The 20,597-nt window shown below is 35.1% G+C and overlaps 1 protein-coding gene across 3 annotated transcripts in view; it reads left to right on the forward strand.

Annotated features, from left to right (window-relative positions):
• Positions 1-20,597, forward strand: part of SEMA3A (semaphorin 3A) — a 555,723-nt gene that overhangs the window by 368,452 nt on the left and 166,674 nt on the right. For all 3 annotated transcript variants that reach the window (XM_070787658.1, XM_070787659.1, XM_070787657.1), the window contains 2 exons: positions 682-839; positions 9,200-9,262. In XM_070787658.1, the coding sequence (XP_070643759.1) occupies positions 682-839; positions 9,200-9,262 (221 nt within the window). The remainder of the gene's footprint in view (positions 1-681; positions 840-9,199; positions 9,263-20,597) is intronic.

Here is a 20,597-nt window from a genome sequence, read left to right on the forward strand (position 1 = left end):
ATTTACTGTTCTTTCTATTTGAAAATATTTTTCTTAAGGTATCTGAAGGTTCAGTATTTGCCTGTTCACAGCAAAAGTAAATTGGAAATCAATAAACTGAAAAATTGGGATCACATAGCAAATTAATTTAACTCAATGTTTTCATAAAAAAATAAACTCATCCACATGCCAGTTACAAAATATTAGAAAATTAGTGATTTAATTATCAAAAAGGCATACTGAAATTCTTTATTAAAGAGAGACCTTTAATGGTCTACGAGATTGTTTTCCCCACAGTACCTCTGCTCTGTTGGCCCTTAAGCTTATCCTTCTAGCAATGACTTGGAGCAGATGAAAACCACTTAAACAAATTTTAATAGAGTTAAAGATGTTTTAATACAAACTGACCATTCTAATTTATTGCCACATGCAAGGAGATTCCACCAGACCAATCATTTGGACAAGGTATTTCTCTCCCTTGTTCTGTAGGAGTATGTTATCTTGAACATGAAATCAGCACACTAATGGGAGCACAACTTCCATTTCATTGAAAGGTAAAGAGTCCTGTGAAGTTTTACTATCACAAAGAATAACCACTGATTGATAACACAGCAGGCAGTAGCCAGATTACCATATGCCAATCGTCTGTACTCATACCGAACCTCACATTAACGCTCAATGTCTTGCTTTGTTACCTTGCAGAAATGTTGGAATCCAACAATGTGATTACTTTCAATGGGTTGGCCAACAGCTCCAGTTACCATACCTTCCTTTTGGATGAGGAACGGAGTAGACTGTATGTTGGAGCAAAGGATCATATATTTTCATTCAACCTGGTTAATATCAAGGATTTTCAAAAGGTACCTTTATTCTGATATATGGACTATAATTTTAGTGAAACAATTTAAGTTATACAGAATTTTCTAGCTATTTAATTATGTGACAACTGAAAAACTTATTCAAATTAATATTTTGTCTTTTCAGACACATAAAATTAAAGCACTGATTTGACTTTTATAAATCAATATATATAGTAAACCATAAAAATCATCGAGAAGGAAATTGTAGTATTTTCGGTGATCATTATAAGAAATGCTAACTTTAGCTTATTTTTCTACAGTGGTATCATTTTTCCTGCATACAATTAAATACCTAAACCATTTTAGAAATGTATAATAATTGATTTCATATACTAGGTATATGTGTATATATATTTATATATAATTTATGCATCTGTCTATATTGCCAAAAAATGCAAACTTCATCAATCATTATATACATCTGATGTGTCACTCATGTTTGTAAAGTTTATTATTAATGGAACACAGTTACTCTTAATTCATTTACATATTGTCCCTGTCTGCTTTTATTCTACAATGTCAGAGCTGAGTAGCTGTGATAGAAATCATCTGGATCAGAAAGCCTGGAATATTTACTATCTGGCCCTTTAAACAAAAAGTTTGCCAAACCTTGATCTGGGAGATTGGTTTTCAGTGTTCAATTTTTGCAAATGTGGTCATTTAGATGCTAGTCTTTATCAGTTTTTAATACACATTATAAAAAGTATTATTAATATTTTGGTATTTATTACTTATTTAACTAATACACTATATAGGTTGGAAAATAAACATGGGATGACAAATTAATGGAAATTGTGCTACTGAGTCTATATGCTGTATTCTGAGTCAAACATTTATTTTTTCAGTTAGTATTTCCAGTCTAAATTTTCTGAGAAACAGAGATCTTTTTCCAAGCTTTCCCAAGAGTGCAAATGTGACATGCTTTTTAGGATGCATGCGTGCATGTATGCTTAGTCACTCAGTCGCGTCTGACTCTTTGTGACCCCATGGACTGCAGCCCGCCAGGCTCCTCTGTCCATGGAATTTTCCAGGCAAGAATATTGGAGTGAGTTGTCATTTTCTACTCCAGGGCATCTTCCTGACCTGACCCAGCAATCAACCTCTTATCTCCTGAGTCTCCTGTTTTGGCAGGTGGAGTCTTTGCCACTAACCCACCTAGGAAGGCCTTTTAGGGTGCATTGCTGTTGTTCTTTAGTGGCTAAGTCCTATCCTACTCTTTTGTGACCCCATGGACTATAGCCCACCAGGCTGCTCTGTTCATGGGATTTTTCCAGACAAGAATATTAGAGTGGGTTGTCATTTCTTTCTGGGTCAGGATATCTTCCTGACCGAAGGATCCAACCCACATCTCCTGCATTGGCAGGTGGATTATTCACTGGTGAGCCACCAGCGAAGCCCCTTTAGGGTACATACACTTCAGCACTTATACATGTATTTATACACCTAAGTATCATACATAGTTTTACTTCTTAATACTGAGGGTTTTAAAGTGGTGTGTCTCAACTTCTTATAAACTGTAATGAACTGGACAATAAGTTTTTAAAAATAACAGAATTGTAAAAAGCTTTTGTTCTGTTTGCAGAATGTTGCCTACGATACACTAAAGATTTAATTTCAGGGCTGATTTATTTCTAATAGAGTATACCAGTAAACCTATAACTTTTATTCTGTTACCCAAACCCTAAAATTCTGACTGTGAATTAAGAAATTTGATTTTTGACATACAGTCATAAAACAGCAGTGCCCTTACTGATATATTTTGAAATTAAAATATGGCATTTAATAATCACCTTGATTTCTTCAGTCTATTTCCTTTATATATATATATTTATATATATATTATATATATATATATATATCAGTCTATTTGATTTTGAAGCCTCCTCAGATGATAGCAATATCCCTAAAGTTATCTATTATCTAAAGAAATGAGTTATCCATTTGTTTTTCTGAAATGATAAAAATACTTTACATCTTTTGTAAAGGTCACAAAATAAGCAGGTTTTTGTTGCTTTAGTGAAAGAAAACCACTCTTTATAAAATGAAGGAAAATCTAAGATGATTACGAAGACTACATATTTTAGTAATAAGAGACTATACAGTTCACATTTTAAATGTTTATAGAATTTTCATAATTCTATAAAATCCATATATATCAATATAAATATATGTGATATATATCTACATAGACAATATATGAGCAGGTGTCACTTCAAAATATGTTTAATGTATTGATTGTGTTTCTTCTGAAGGAATATTCTTAATTTGATATATATATACATTAAGTTCTAATATTGAAAAGCACTAAATTGTCATGTAAAACAATTTACTATTCTACAATTGAGAAAAATCCTGGAGACATTTTTATGCCTGGGATATATCATTTATAGCAAATATTTGCTGAAAAATGGATTCAGTAAAAGTTCGGTGACTTGCCCAATATCATAGTCTTCTTACTATAGCTCCTACTCTTGATTCAAATCATTATTCTGTAATATGAGACATATTTCTAATTTTAAACATCAGTTTCAAAAATATTTAATTGTCACACTGTTTATAAGATAAATACAGTTTTCTTAAGGATTTACTTTTGCTTGTTTATATTTGTCTATTAATGCTCTTTTAACCTATGTATAATGTTATTCAATAACTTTTTTCCTAAACCTCTACTTAGGAATAAAATCTGTATAAAATAAACTCAGTATAAAATCTGTAGGGGGTACAAATAATTCTTGAGGCACTTACAAGATAATATTAAACTTGAGATGTATGAATTTAAGGTGAATATTAGGCCAACCCTTGTTAGAGAGAAAAACACAGTCTCAGGTTTCAGTTTAGTTCAGTCGCTCAGTCATGTCCGACTCTTTGTGACCCCATGAACTGCAGCACTCCATGCCTCCCTGTTCATCACCAACTCCCGGAGTTCACTCAAACTCACGTCCATCGAGTCGGTGATGCCATCCAGTCATCTCATCCTCTATCGTCCCCTTCTCCTCCTGCCCCCAATCCCTCCCAGCATCAGAGTCTTTTCCAATGAGTCAGTTCTTCACATGAGGTGGCCAAAAAATTGGAGTTTCAGCTTTAGCATCATTCCTTCCAAAGAACACCCAGGACTGATTTCCATTAGGATGGACTGGTTGGATCTCCTTTCAGTCCAAGGGACTCTCAGGAGTCTTCTCCAACACCACAGTTCAAAAGCATCAATTCTTCGGCGCTCAGCCTTCTTCACAGTCCAACTCTCACATCCATACATGACCACAGGAAAAACCATAGCCTTGACTAGACGGACCTTTGTTGGCAAAGTAATGTCTCTGCTTTTGAATATGCTGTCTAGGTTGGTCATAACTTTCCTTCCAAGAAATAAGCGTCTTTTAATTCATGGCTGCAATCACCATCTGCACTCAGGTTTAGATGGACCATAAAAAACGTATTTGGCCTTGATAAAGGCTTACATCTCTTTAAGGTGAAAATGCTTATTCAATAATGAGTAAGAGGAGCTACCATGGATAAATGTGTAGAAACATAAAGAAGGGAAAGTCAAATATGATCATGAAGCACTTTGAATATGAGGGTAAGAAATATAAGCACTATTAATGAGATTAATTAATGGGCTTCCCTGGTGGCTCAGTGGAAAAGAAACTACCTGCCAACACAGAAGACACAGGATCAATCCCTGAGTTGGGAACACCCCCAGGAGAAGGAAATGTCAACTCTATAATTCTTGCCTGGGATATTCCAAGGGCAGAGGAGCCTCCTGGGATACTATCCATTAGTTCACGAAAAGACCTGGGCATGACTTAGAGACTAAACAACAATTAAATTAATGAGAAATTGTAGAGCAAGGAAAAGAAAATATCAACAGGTTAATAAATCTAACCAAAAGTTAGGAATTATCCTTCATGGAAATAAATGCTATTAAAAAGACAATTTATATATTTGCTCTATTAACTTATAGTTATTCTCATTATATTGCTTTCCAAAAGAGCACTTTCTACACCAGAATTTATTTATTTATTTTTCATGTTAGATATTTAAGCCATTTTTGTTCACCCTGGTCTGTAATAAGTTGAGACTACACACCCCTCGGGAATGCAAAAGTAGGAAGTCAAGAGATACCTGGAGTAACAGGCAAATTGGTGTTGGAGTACAAAATGAGGCAGGGAAAAGGCTAACAGAGTTTTGTCAAGAGCATGCACTGCTCATAACAAACACCCTCTTCCAACCACACAAGGGACGACTCTACAAATGGACATCACCAGATTGTCAATACCAAAATCAGATTATATTCTTTGCAGCTAAATTAGAGAAGCTCAATACAGTCAGCAAAAACAAGACTAGAAGCTGACTGTGGCTCAGACCATGAACTCCTTATTGCAAAATCTGGGCTTAAATTGATGAAAAAGTGAAAAGCACAGGAAAAGCAAATGTTTCATTTGAGCTAAATCAAATCTCTTGTGATTATACAGTGGAAGTAACAAATAGATTCAAGGGATTAGGTCTGATAGAGTGTCTAAAGAACAATGGACAGAGGTTCATGACATTGTACAGGAGGCAGTGACAAGACCATCCTCAAGAAAAAGAAATGCAGAAAGTTAAAATGGCTTTCTGAGAAGGCCTTACAAATAACTGAGAAAAGAGGAGAAGCTAAAGGCAAACAAGAAAAGGAAAGATATACCCATCTGAATGCAGAGTTCCAAAGAATAGCAAGGAGAGATAAGAAAGCCTTCCTCAGTGATTAAAGGAAAGAAATATAGGAAAGCAATAGAATATGAAAGACTAGAGATCCCTTCAAAAAAACTAGAGATAACAGGGGAACGTGTCATGCAAAGATGGGCACAATAAAGTACAGAAACAGTAAGCACCTAACAGAAACAGAAGAGATTAAGAAGAGGAGGCATGAATACCCAGAAGAAATAGGCAAAAAAGATCTTAATGACCCAGATAACCATGATGGTATGATCACTCACCTAGAGCCAGACAACCTGGAATGTAACGTCAAGTGGGCCTTAGAAAGCATCACTACAAACAAAGCTAGTGGAGGTGATGGAATTCCAGTTGAGCTATTTCAAATCCTGAAAGATGATGCTGTGAAAGTGCTGCACTCAATATGCCAGCAAATTTGGAAAACTCAGCAGTGGCCATAGGACTGGAAAAGGTCAGTTTTCATTCCAAACCCAAAGAAAGGCAATGCCAAAGAATGCTCAAACTACCACACAATTGCACTCATCTCACATGCTAGCAAAGTACTGCTCAAAATTCTCCAAGCCAGGCTTGAACAGTATGTGAACTGTGAAATTCCAGATGTTGAAGGTGGATTTAGAAAAGACACAGGAACCAGAGATCAAATTGGTAACATCTGTTGGATCATAGAAAAAGCACAAGAGTTCCAGAAAAACATCTACTACTTTACTGACTATCCCAAAGCCTTTGACTGTGTGAATCACAAAAACTGTGAAAAAATTATTCAAGAGATGGGAATACCAGACCACCTGACCTGCCTCCTGAGAAATCTGTATGCAGGTCAAGAAACAATAGTTAGAACCAGACATGGAAAAACAAACTGGTTCCAAATTGGGAGAGGAGTATGTCAAGGCTGCATCATATTGTCACCCTGCTTATTTAACATATACGCAGAGTGCATCATGTGAAATGCCAGGCTGTATACAGCACAAGCTGGAATCAAGATTGCTGGGAGAAATATCAATAACCTCTGAATGCTGATGACACCACCCTTATGCAGAAAGGGATGAAGAACTAAAGAGCCTCTTGAAGAAAGTAAAAGAGGAGAGTGAAAAAGCTGGCTTAAAACTCAAAATTAAAAAAACTAAGATCATGGCAAACGATACCATCACTTCATGGCAAATAGATGGGGAAACAGTGGCTGACTTTATTTTTCTGGTTTCCAAAATCACTGCAGATGGTAACCGCAGCCATGACATTAAAAGACACTTACTCCTTGGAAGAAAAGCTTTGACCAACCTAGACAGCATATTAAAAAGCAGAGACCTTACTTTTCCAACAAATGTATGTCTAGTCAAAGCTATGGATTTTCCAGTAGTCATGTATGGATGTGAGAATTGAACCATAAAGAAAGCTGAGTGCGGAAGAATTGATGCTTTTGAAATATGCTGTTGGAAAAGACTCTTGAGAGTCCCTTGGACTGTAAGGAGATCCAACCAGTCAGTCCTAAAGGAAATCCATCCTGAATATTCATTGGAAGGACTGATGCTGAAGCTGAAATTCCAATACTTTGGCCACCTGATGTGAAGCACTGACTCATTGGAAAAGACTCTGATGCTGGGAGAGATTGAAAGCAGGAGGAGAATGGGATGACAGAGGATGAGATGGTTGGATGGCATCACCGTCTCGATGGACATGAATTTGAGCAAGCTCCAGGAGTTGGTGATGTACAGAGAAGCCTGGCATGCTGCAGTCCATGGGGTTGCAAAGAGTCGGACATGACTTAGTGACTGAACTGAACTGAACTGAATACACCCCTCTAAATTATAAGAAAATTTAGCATGAATGTTAGCATGATTACTTTTTTGTTAATAATGACGTAAGAGAGAAATCTAAAAACGAGTCCTATGTTGTGTCAATGACATCTATGAAAAACCAGGAAACTGCAAGAAAACAACCTGCCTTTTTGAATTAAAAAAGGTATCTATTTTAATAATACATGATTTTTGCACAATCTGTCTGAAAAGCTGAATATGAAAGTCAAATCTTAGCTCTGCTATTTATTATCTCTGTGTTCCAGAGAAAATTTGTATTTGATCTTCCTCCATTGTTAACTTTTAAGGAAGAATAGCTCACTTGGCTTTTCCATATTCAGTGAGAAGACAGGGCTGTGGAGCCTGTTGACTGGAGGTGCAAGCCCTTATTCAAGAATCAGAGTAATGTTAATTGTAAGAATGTAAGGCTTGTTAATTAAAATCATGGTGACTGTATTCTTCCTTTGTAAAAAATTTATGAAATTCCTTTGTGAAAAATAAAACTTATGATGCAAATTATATTATAGTATTTTACATACACAGACATACATGAAAAGTATATCAAAATGAAAGGATTACATAAATTAAGTGCTTTAAATGGTAAAAAATAAATACATATAAAAAAATCTTTAGAGTTTTTCATTGTGACATGGACCTGAAATCCACTTGCCATGTCAACATAATTTATTTCAATAAGTCCTAAATTCTTATTTATAAATGCATTGCACTTTGCCTTTATTCCCTAGATTATCACAGCCTTTGCTTAAGTTTATGACCATTTATATTGAATTATCTAGAGGTTCCCAAATGAATGATAATCATTCATTTTGAGACTAAAAGCTTTCTAGCATACATGAATGACTAACTGCCATCATCTCTGAAATTTTCTTTTACATATGACTTTTTTCCCCCTGAAATTAACTGTTGTTACCAGACAAGAAAGAGGAGTTTAAAAAAATTAAAATTGCTATGCCCAAAAAGATAGGAGTCATTGAAATTGTTCAGGGGAACTGAAAAAGTTTATGTTAAACTTTAGATGAGGATATTTTAATTAATATTATTGAGGGAAATGCATCTACAATCCTTTAAGCCAAGAGTTGAATTGATTTACCTACCAGTGTCCCTGTATTCAAATCATACAGGAAACTTTGGAAAGATGATGACCAAATATTAGGGATGAAAATGCAAAGTTATTACTCAATCTGAGTTTTACCCACAGTGAGGTGGGTGATTTTTTTTTTTTTTTAAGAGTATCTGTTTCCTCATTTCCTCCTTTATCTCTTGAACGTATGCAGTGCTACTGTTCACCCATTTTCCTTTCAAAAAAAAAGAGAAGAAAGATTCCTTTCTAAAGTGGATTTCTCTAACCCTATCAGTTGCTCATTCAAGAATGTCATGCTGAGATCTGACTTATGGAAATGGATCCAGAGCACCTGATGTTTAAATTTCAAAATCAATATCACTATTTTATGATAAAAACTGATTCATTGAAAAGAATGCAAGCTGCATTCTGTGCCTGTTTCTGTCTCTCTTCACTAGATTCTCATGTGGTCTCAAGAAGATCTTCCACTCCCAAACTATCTTACAGTTCTTTCCATCACACACTGTTTAGATCTATTGACTACATAAATTTCTGTGTTGCTCAAATTTTGTTTATACAGCAAAACCTAACAGGTAGAGAGTATATGACTCAAGTTCATGCTAATTATCTAATGCCACTTTAAAGTCTACACTCAAAGTCTCTTGCCAATAATGCTTTCTGGAACTTTCTTTGTCTCAGTTGCCCTACTTGATCTAACAGACTGTAATGTTGGATCTCTTAGAAAACTTAATTGGCAGAAAATAATGTTTCTTTTCTGCCCTTAGATTGTGTGGCCAGTATCTTACACCAGAAGAGATGAATGCAAGTGGGCTGGAAAAGATATTCTGGTAAGTATCAATCTAGTAAGTTATTTTAGTAATTGCATAAGGAATTTATTATTCTAGCATCATTTTTGCTCATTTTTATATGAAACATCATGCTTTGTGGACTTAATCACTCTTTCAAAACAAATTAATGATACATAATTTTGAATATTTTGACATTTTTATGTAAAACATTGAAAGTTTAATGCAAAGCAAGTGGGTAAAATTGACAATATATCTAATAAAGCAAAAATGTGTTCCTTTTGATGATTTATATATGCAAAAGGTAATTAACAAAATGCATTTTTTAGCATATATACTTATAGCCAGTGAAACAACTTATTTGTACAGATTGGTTTTCGATGTTAATTCTTCTTAATTCCTTTTGAATAATTGAAATTTTTCTTCTTCTGAGTCACTGTGATTAAATTACACCTTCTTTCCATTTCATTCTATTTCTTTTCTTTCTTTTCTCTCCCCTGCTTTCCTTTCTGCCTTATGCTTCTCTTCTCCTTTCTCCCTATGAACTTTCATCTTTCCTTTCCTCCTTACTTCCTATATTTCATGTACTCATTCCTTAAGGAAATATGAATTGAGAAATGACTATGTAATAGACATTGTCTTTGGTACTCCGGACAAAAGATGAAATGAACGGTAAGCAATCCCTACAATGATTAATAGGTGGAGAAGGCAATGGCACCCCACTCCAGTACTCTTGCCTGGAAAATCCCGGGGATGGAGGAGCCTGGTGGGCTACAGTCCATGAGGTCGCTAAGAGTTGGACACGGCTGAGCGACTTCACTTTCACGCATTGGAGAAGGAAATGGCAACCCACTCCAGTGTTCTTGCCTGGAGAATCCCAGGGACGGGGGAGCCTGGTGGGCTGCTGTCTATGGGGTCGCACAGAGTCGGACACGACTGCAGCGACTTAGTAGCAATAGGTAGAGGCCATTTTTCCTGAGGTAAGCTTTGTCAGCGAGTCACAGGTTTGAAGCATAGCCATGTATCTGCACAGATCATGAAAGGCAGTTATAATCATTTAAATCAATGCTTTAAAATAAATTCAGAATTTTAAATATGATTTTTTTTTTATGTTTTATCAGGTATTTTTGGATCCAAAACAAAAGGAAATAAGTTTAAATGTTTTGTCTCTGGATTAGCATTTAGAAGAAATTTATCCTAAGTGCATTAAGTCATAAATCAACTTGTATGTATGTATGTATATATGTATGTATGTAGATAGATAGGTAGATAGATATTTTCGAGGGACAATCTGATTGATTGGTAGCAGCTGCCTACGATGTATGTATTTAGAATGATTTGAAGTGAAATCTGAGTTCATGGGAAAGGATGGCAGCAGTGTTGCTACCAGTGAAAACAGATGGAGGTGCACAGAGCACAGGCATCTTCTGCCTATGATTAAGACATATGAGCAAACATGGGAAATTTATCCTTAAAAATTTAAGTTTAGGGACACATAGTTTTTTGAGACAGGTGCGCACTGTGTCCTTCTTTGCCTGGCAAAGCAATAAAACTATCCTTTTCTACTTTACCCACCTCCAAAAAAAAAAAATTCATTTTAAATATAAAGATTGTAACTCATATTACACCTTCAGAAGCATAAACATTTTTCCGATTACGTGAAAGTAGACAAAAATTCTGTTCTATCAAACTTTATACTATCCTAAATTAATACATAGTTTAGGGTGATTGAAAAGGAGTAAGTTGAAAAATTAAATAAGACTTCAAAAAAGCCGAGAATTTTACGTTGATTCCCACTGACTCATTAATTTTACTTGAGCAAGCACCTTAACTGGTGGAGTGGATTTATAGTATTTTATCCGTTAAATGGGACAGTACATATTTTGCAATTATGAGTTAAATGGTTTTTGTGAAAATTATTTATACTACTGCATAAGTGTGGGCAAAATATATGACTGAATAAGTAAATATTTATCAAAATGCTATATTTAACACTAACAAATTTGAAAGATTGCAATGTAATAATAACTAAGAATGGAGAGAAATGGAGGCTTTACCTGTATACAGTTGTCACTTTTAAAAACACATTTTTTTCTCTTTCTATTAAAATATAACAGGCAAAGACATAGGCACTTAAAATTATTGAGAATCCCTCCTTTGCCAAGCACTATGATAATTTAAATAGTATTTTATATGTAGTTTTTTAATAATAAATTTACCAAATGGCTATCATTAGCACCATTTTCTTAATCAGGAAATATAATGATTCAGAGTATTCATTCAAAATGTTCTCATTCAAAAATTTTGAAACATTTTGAGTACACTACTCAAAGCTGAGATAAAAAATTTTGTGTCTCTGCTGATGTTTTTGGTGTTGTGTGGCATATATGGATTTGAAGTTCTGCATTAACACACAGATAATGAACATTAGAAATTGAAAGAAATATCTTACATGTTCCGGTCTTTTTAAGGGTGTCTTTGTGTGTGTGCTCAGTCACTCAGTCATGTCCAATTTTGTGACCCCAAGGACTGCAGCCTGCCCAGAGACTCTGTCCATAGGATTTTTCTGGCAAAGAATACTGGAGTGGGTTGCCGTTTTCTCCTCTAGGGGATCTTGGTGTGGACATAATAATAACCCACTCATAACATTTTTGTAAGACTCAATCACAAATGAAATTATTACCTAGTCTGTAATGCATGATACAAATATTAACTATTATTCGGTTCAGTTCAGTTCAGTCGCTCAGTCGTGTCTAACTCTTCAGGACCCCATGAATCACAGCACGCCAGGCCTCCCTGTCCATCACCAACTCCCAGAGTTCACTCAGACTCACGTCCATCGAGTCAGTGATGCCAACCAGCCATCTCATCCTCTGTCGTCCCCTTCTCCTCCTGCCCCCACTCCCTCCCAGCATCAGAGTCTTTTCCAGTGAGTCAACTCTTCGCATGAGGTGACCAAAGTACTGGAGTTTCAGCTTTAGCATCATTCCTTCCAAAGCAATCCCAGGGCAGATCTCCTTTAGGATGGGCTGTTTGGATCTCCTTGCAGTCCAAGGGACTCTGAAGAGTCTTCTCCAACACCACAGTTCAAAAGCATCAATTCTTCAGCGCTCAGCCTTCTTCACAGTCCAACTCTCACATTCATACATGACAGGTGGAAAAACCATAGTGTATGTAATAGAGTTGCTTAGACAATTTCTAAGTGAAAACATTGTTAACGAAATATGTTTTGGTCCTTCCTAATGATCATGATCACTGTAGTGTGGCACTGCTCTGAATTCAGTAACATTTGCAAATTGAAGATAATAACCATACTTAACTGACAGATTATCTGGATTTTATAAAAAGCATTAAGCCCAAGTACTGACCGTATCTGGTCCAATGATTAAATTAGCTCATTCAGTTGCTAAGATAGCAGATATTCTTTTTTGTCTATGGTTTCCAAAATTCATCTCAGTCTCTTTCCCTTATCTTTCATGCCTCTGGCCTTGCCTCATCTCCCCTCCCCTAACCTCTCATCTTCTTCCCTCCTCTCCCACTCCTACTCCTCAATCAGTACCAAACACTGAGGGATTCTGGTGTTAGCCTAGATACAGTTAGATCAGCAGTTGCAGTAAAGTCAGGATCCCCAGAGTTCCAAGGAATAACCTTAATGATGACCTCAGCGGTTTCCTCTCCAAGACAAGCAACTTTATTATATTTTCCAGGCTTGCTGAATATGCTTATGGTCTTGATAGAAGTAAATTAAAAGGAGCTAAACCATATGGTGTCTGTGAAGTCTGATACAGGGTATTAATGGCACCTGATTTTTTTGTAACACTTTGTAATAAGGATTCTGAAAACTTGTAAATTATGTCTCATACATTATGGTAGAAATAGGTAATTATGAATTCACTGAGAGATATAAACATTTGAAAGTTTATTGGTATGGCAGTATTAGTCATACAAATCTTAAGTCATATAATTGATATAACCTGGTAAAATGCACATGCTTTTGTTTTTCCTCTACATTCTGCATCAAATCAGTTCAGGCATTGTGGATTTTTCTTTTTCTTTTTTAACACTTAATTAAAGGAGAACAAAGCAATTTTCATGTATTTTAGTTTAAGGAAAAATGTATTTTTTCCTTTAGCTCTTAACCAATCACTACAGTATATTTAAATAATGAAATATATTTCATACTATTTTTCTCATAACCTATCTCATTACTTTAGTATTGTTTTTAATTGACCTATTATTAAAAATACATTTTGGACATTTGGAATGAATTTTATTAAAATTAATTTTACTTCTCAGGTGACCTCATTTATGTACCTCAATTACATAACTATTTAAATAAGATACATGGCATTTATCATTTTGGGACTTTAATATGCAGGTGCATTCTTTTTTCATTTCTGTCTTAAGTATCATTTTAGAAAATAGCAAATAGTTGACTTATTGGTATTGTAGCATTTCTTCCTTGATAAGCATAAAAAAATAGCATCAGTATCTTTACCAAAATTTTCTCAGCCACTTACATTGTTTTTTCTTTTTTAAAAAAATTTCATTCAGGGCCATAGCTGTGCAGTGATACACAGACAGTTTGAAGGAAATTCTAGGCTCTATCTTGAGTAAATAATAGTCAGCTATGACTGACGGACAATAATTCCTTTTAAAGACCTCTTGTAATTCTGAAACCACATGAAGGAGGCTTGAGTGATTTTTGCAGCCATTAGGATTCCAAGATACAATTGTAACCAAAATAGGAATTGACCTGAACATTTATACAAAGATAAACTAACCACCTTCTTGAGTGCTCTCCATGGTTTCTTGAACCTAAGTTTACCCTTTTCCCACTGGTTTTAGTATTTTCTCTAAAAGTCCTCTGGAAATAAAGCTGCTTTAAACAAACCATCCTGGAGGAAATGCTATCTTCTTAGTATTAGATTCAGATGCAAGACTACAGTAGGAAAAGCAAGACAAAGATACTGGTTAATTTTATGTATTTTGAAAGGAGGTCATTCTTAAGTCTGTTTAAGGTGGTTTACATGGCACAACCAGCTGGGAAATCAGGATATGCCACTTGATTAAACCTACATGGTTCCTGTGTCAGTGAGTGTAGCACTGTATAGAAAGTTGAAACCTTTCTCCATTCTCCTGGGAAGCTGGAAAGATACAAACCATTGTTTCTCACGGCTCAATTTTGCAATGCAATGTATATATTAAGTCAGTAGTTGGGATTTGAGCAGCTAATTCACAAAAAACAAACTTTGTGCTAAGAGGGAATCTCTAGCCTAAGACAGTTACAGTCTCTCTCTTTCTCCAGGTATACATAGATAAAGAGAGAAGGAGGAAATATAAACATGCCGTAGGCTGCTGATAATTGCATTTCTAACAATAACATTAATTTAAATATATTTTTTCCAGAAGTGAATATGCAGTATATATATATACTACTATACCTTCTTTTCTTGGTGTTGTCAGTTATAAATATTTACACTGTTATTGTATATCTGCACTAGAGGAGTGAAATGTTCATGAACCTTTTCTATTATTGTCACTTGAGAGCTGTAATTTGAAAAAAAATACATATATGTAATATTACTGTACAGATACCCTCAATAAGGACGTAAATGCAATCCAGATATCTCTATTGTCACTTCTATTAGCCACCTTTACTATTATTTTAGATATTTTCCTGGTGCTTAAAATCCACTTTGTATTCACAATAACATTTCTATTGAGGGATTAACTTCCTTGACCCTGTTTTGCAAATGAAAAAGGAATACATGCTAAGCTGGAAAAAGAATCTGTTTCGAATCAATAGCTCTCTGAATCTTCTTTGTTTATCCTACTAAACATCTCTCTTTGTACTAAGCTTCAGTAAAACCAAATGGCAACCTTATGACTATTGGAAATATTTTGAACATCATTGGAAACCAAAATTTCAGCCATCTGAGATGAACAAAAAAATAACAGATTCTCCTAACATCACTGTTTTTGGATACATTTCAAAGTTCAGTATCATGCACCTGAATTTGGGGAGATTTTTGAAACTCTTGAGAGACTTATTTTTCTGTTCTTGTCCTTAGTGGTTATTCATTTTTAACATATGCTATATTATAGCTTGTCTATCAAATTTATCATGACTCAAATTGCAGGACCTCAACAACACTTTTTGCCAAGTGCATGCAACTGAGAATTTGAAGCTACACATTCATCTTAAGTTTTGTACAATCTAAATGCGAGTTAGTCCTTGAATTTCGCTTACTTTTTCCAAGGTCAAAGCTGACATTAACTTCATTTTTAAAATTTTATTTTAGGGACTTCAAGGTATGTTAAAACGTTAAATGGATAGTTAGAATTACCTTCTAATTCTGTAAAAATCATAATGTTTCACTAAGTCTCAAAACCCTGATGTATAATTGGAGATCATTTTTCGTGGATCTCTCACACTTCTGAACATAGAAAGAATGAAGGAATTCTTAAGCAAAAGGCTAGTTTTCATATAATCTTGAAGTAGAGATATTGTATCTCTTAGAGCAAAGGGCAGTTATGCTTATCTGCAAGTACAGTGAACATAACCTCTTTCTCAAAATGTAATGACCAGCATGCTTATGCCTGCTATAAAATGTTGAGCTTACCTCAACCAGGACTTCTGCTGTGATGCACCTCACTGCGTGTGCAGGCGTCACTTGGCCCTCTTCTCACTGCACAGTGGAAACTGGAGCTTGGGGAACGGACATGAGAAATGCTGACTCTGACTACTGCTATGCCTGTGAATAATAAAGTTTTTCATCTCTGATTCAGGAGCTGTATAACTTTTGTCAGCATTTGTAAAACGGCCATGGCAGCTTGTTATCTTTTCAGTAGAGTGGAATCATAGACCCTTTACTATTCTTGATATTATTGATTATAAATTTTTGTGGGCACCCTAGATGACCTCACATGAAAGACTCTGATCAGTTTATTAGTTTTAGATATGATTCCATAATGAAATTTGATGACAGATGAGGTATACAGACAACTGATTGCTTATGAAAGCAAATGAAAAACTTTTTATTAAATGCCACAGAAATAAGCATAGATTTTCATGTGCATGCATTGTGTGTACATTTATTTCTGTTTGGAGGTGAATATCAGGTAAACTGATAGTTCAAATTCTATATTCAAAGAATAGTGGTAATAATGATAGCTAACATCAATTGTAGCTTACTATATATACTAGGGATTGTTCTGTATACATTTATTTTATTAACTCATTTATGTAACTCATATTTGGTTATAAGATAAACATTTCCTTTCAAAAAATGTAGTTCTGGTTTACCTAAGTAGATACAGCACAATTCTGCCACAACTATTCACAAACAGTTGCTATATTTGCTGTTTCACTGTGACACTGGTTCATACCATCTACCTCTTTGATAAAATGTTTATAAATTTATAATTTATCATCCTTACTCTTGGAGAACTGGAATTTCATGAAAATTCTAATGAATAACCTTACATCATCTTTTTAACAAGACTGGACTCAGATTAATATTCAAAACAAATTTTATTAAGTCTACTTTTCATTTGTGCTGACTATGGTCGTAATCGTTTTTAACTCTACTTATAAGAAATGAACAATTCATTATAGCCTTCTTGCCTGCATCATGTCACCATGTGTGGAATGTCCTGAGAGTTTTAAGCAGAAAATATTATATGAAAATATTATAAGTAATAAATAGATGGTTGACTAATTTAATAATAAGATGAGTTTCCCTTCAGTTAATAAGTGCTAGGCAAGAATACACAAAAGAACTATACAAAAAATGATCTTAAAGACCTGCATATAACCATGATGGTGTGGTCACTCACCCAGAGCCAGAAATGCTGGAGTGTTAAGTCAAGTGGGCCTGAGGAAGCATTATTGCAAATAAAGCTAGAGGAGGTAATGGAATTTCAGCTGAGCTATTTCAGATCCTAAAAGATGATGCTGTTAAAGTGCTGCACTGAGTGTGTCAGCAAATTTGGAAAACTCAGCAGTGGCCACAGGATTGACAAAGGTCAATTTTCATTCCAGTCCTAAAGAAGGGCAATGCCAAAGAATGTTCAAACTCCTGCACAATTGTGTGCATTTCACATGCTAGCCAGGTAATGCTCAAAATCCTTCAAGCTAAGCTTCAGTAATATGTGAACTAAGAACTTCCAGATGTACAAGCTGGATTTAGAAAAGGCATAGGACCAGAGATCAATATACCATCATTCATTGGATCATAGAAAAAGCAAAGAGATTCCAGGAAAACATCTGCTTCTGCTTTGTTGACTACGCTAAAGCCTTTGACTTTGTGGATCACAACAAAATGTGGAAAATTCTTAAAGAGGTGTGACCACCACTAGACCACCTTAACTGTCTGTTGAGAAATCTGTACACCAATCAAGAAACAATTAGAAATGGACATGGAACAATGGATTAGTTCCAAATTGGAAAGGAATACAACAAGGCTGTATATTGTCACCCTGCTTATTTAATTCATATGCAGTGTACATCCTGCAAAATGTCAGGCTAGATGATTCACAAGCTGGAATCAAGATTGTCAGGAAAATTATATGCAAGCGGTTCAGTTCAGATCAGCCGCTCAGTGGTGTCTGACTCTTTGCAACCCCATGGACTACAGCATGCCAGGCTTCCCTGTCCTTCACCAACTCCCAGAGCTTGCTCAAACTCATGTCCATCGAGTCAGTGATGCCATGCAACCACCTCATCCTCTGTCATCCCCTTCTCCTGCCTTAAATCTTTCCCAGAATCAGGGTCTTTTTCAATACTTTGCATCAGGTGGCCAAACTATTGGAGTTTCAGCTTCAGCATCAGTCCTTCCAATGAATATTCAGGACTGATTTCATTTAGGATGGACTGGTTGGATCTCTTTGCAGTCCAAGAGACTCTCAAGAGTCTTCTCCAACACCACAGTTCAAAAGCATGAATTCTTCAGTGCTCAGCCTTCTTTATAATCCAACTCTCATATCCATACCTGACTACTGGAAAAACCATAGCTTTGACTAGCCAGACATTTGTCGGCAAAGTAATGTCTCTGGTTTTTACTATGCTGTCTAGGTTGGTCATAGCTTTTCTTTCAAGGAGCAAGTGTCTTTTAATTTCATGGCTCCAGTAATACTACGCTAATGGCAGAGAGTAAAGAGGAACTTAAGAGCTTCTTGATGAAAGTGAAAGAGGAGAAAGCTGGCTGAAAGTGAAAAAGCTGGCCTATAAATCCACATTCGAAAAACTATGACCATAGCTCCAGTCCCATCACTTCATGGCAAGTAGAAGGGGAAAAAGTGGAATCAATGACAGATTTTATTTTCTTGGGCTCCAAAATCAGTGCAGATGATTAGTGCAGCCATGAAATTAAAAGACACTTGCTCCTTCAAGGAGAGCTATGACAAACCTAGGCAGTGTATCCAAAAGCAGAGACATCAGTTTGCTGACAAAGGTCAATATAGTTAAATCTATGTTTTTTTCTGGTAGTCATGTGCAGATGTGAGTTGGACCATAAAGAAGGCTGAGCACTGAAGAAGTGATGCTTTCAAACTGTGGTACTGGAGAATATTCTTGAGAATCTCTTGGACTGGGAGGAGATCAAACCAGTCAATCCTAAAGAAAAAAACAACTCTGAATTTTCATTGATTCAGCTTACTGGAAATGACCCTGATGCTTGGAAGTATTGAAGGCAGGAAGAGATGGGGATGACAGAGGATGAGATGGCTGGATGGCATTACTGACTCAATGGAGATGAGTTAGAGTCAACTCCGGGAGATAGTGGAGGATAATACGTAGCCTGGCTTGCTACAGTCCCTGGGGTTTCATGGAGTTGGACATGACTTAGCGACTGAACTACGGTAACAACAGACATCGTACTATGTACTTTGCACAGATATGTTATTAATAGCATTTTGACTTGGGGAAACTGAAGCTCAGAAATCCCAAATAACTCTCTTATAATCACACAGAGAATATGATGCTTTATTAATTCTAACCCGTCTGATAAAGCATCAGATGAGTATAGGTAACTACTTTCATGGTGTTTCTCTTTCATCATTTTGATGTTAATTAGTTTTATTCTATATGTTTCTCTTAAATTCTTCAAGAATACCTTCAAATGTAAATACATGCTCAAGAATAAATAACCATTTTCATTAAATAATAAATATAAGCAGATTTTAAATTCTAAAGTTTAAAACATTTAATTGTATTCAGAAATAATTTCTGAAATTAATATATGTATGTACATAATATATATGCCTATATATGTATGTCCATTTATTATAAACATGGATATGTTATAAATGGATAAAGAGTTATGAGTGGTTAAAGAGGTTCCATTTGTTAGAATATAAATTAAGATAATATTTTATATTATTAATTATATAATAGCATTTAATATTTTGCATATTAAAGACTCCAACTGAATATTTTAACTTTTGATATTAGATAAGACAGAGGGTAGAAAAGGGGTATATATATGAATTATAAAAAAGCATTCCTTTATAGTCTGAATTTCATTTTGTATCTCCTTCCTTAAAGCTACATCTCATATATATTAAAGAATCAAATCTCCTTTATTTGAGTGTTAAATTCATGATAAATGCATATGTGTTAGAATTAATATGCCAACTAATTGTATCTACAGTAAATCTCTTTGGATTGTAACTCTACCTGCTTGGTGTAAATCATTGACTTAATTCCTTTAAGGCATGAGCACTAAGTATACAAGAACCTTGCATAAAATTGGAAAAAACAGAATATCATTATTGAAATCAGAGTAAGGTTTTTGACTAAATATTTCTCCTGGTTTGGCAGGAAAACATAGTTGAGTCAGTTTCACATTCATTGTGTGAATTCATTTGCATATGAGATGGCAAACGGTTATGCTAAATACATATTATATAGACCACCCATAATCATATCTCCAATGAGTGGTACAAATGTAAATAATTGGATCGCTATTACAGTGTAAAATGCAATGTAAGCCATAAGTATGTATTAATCAGCTTCTCTAGTCCACATGACATTTCAAAGTGAAATTGCTCAAAACTCCTTTAAGTAGAAGAGAATCACATTGGCTGACTTTTGTTCCTGCCTTTGTCTATAATGACTATACGTATATTTTTGACCAATTTTGAAGCTTTTGAGTAATTTGAAATAAAAATATTTATGGAATCTTAGATCAGTATTTCTAGAACTTCAGAACAAAATTTTTTTCTGAAACAAAACAAAACATTAAAATGGAAAGGTCCATTGGTTTTATTATACATGATGCTTCTTAGTTAGGGAAAGTAAAAATGTCTCCCAAAATAGACAGAACAGGCTACTCACCATTTTATCAGGTGGATGCTAAAAAATTCCAAGTCA

Source organism: Bos indicus, chromosome 4 (assembly GCF_029378745.1).
Source record: "Bos indicus isolate NIAB-ARS_2022 breed Sahiwal x Tharparkar chromosome 4, NIAB-ARS_B.indTharparkar_mat_pri_1.0, whole genome shotgun sequence".
NCBI lineage: Eukaryota > Metazoa > Chordata > Mammalia > Artiodactyla > Bovidae > Bos > Bos indicus.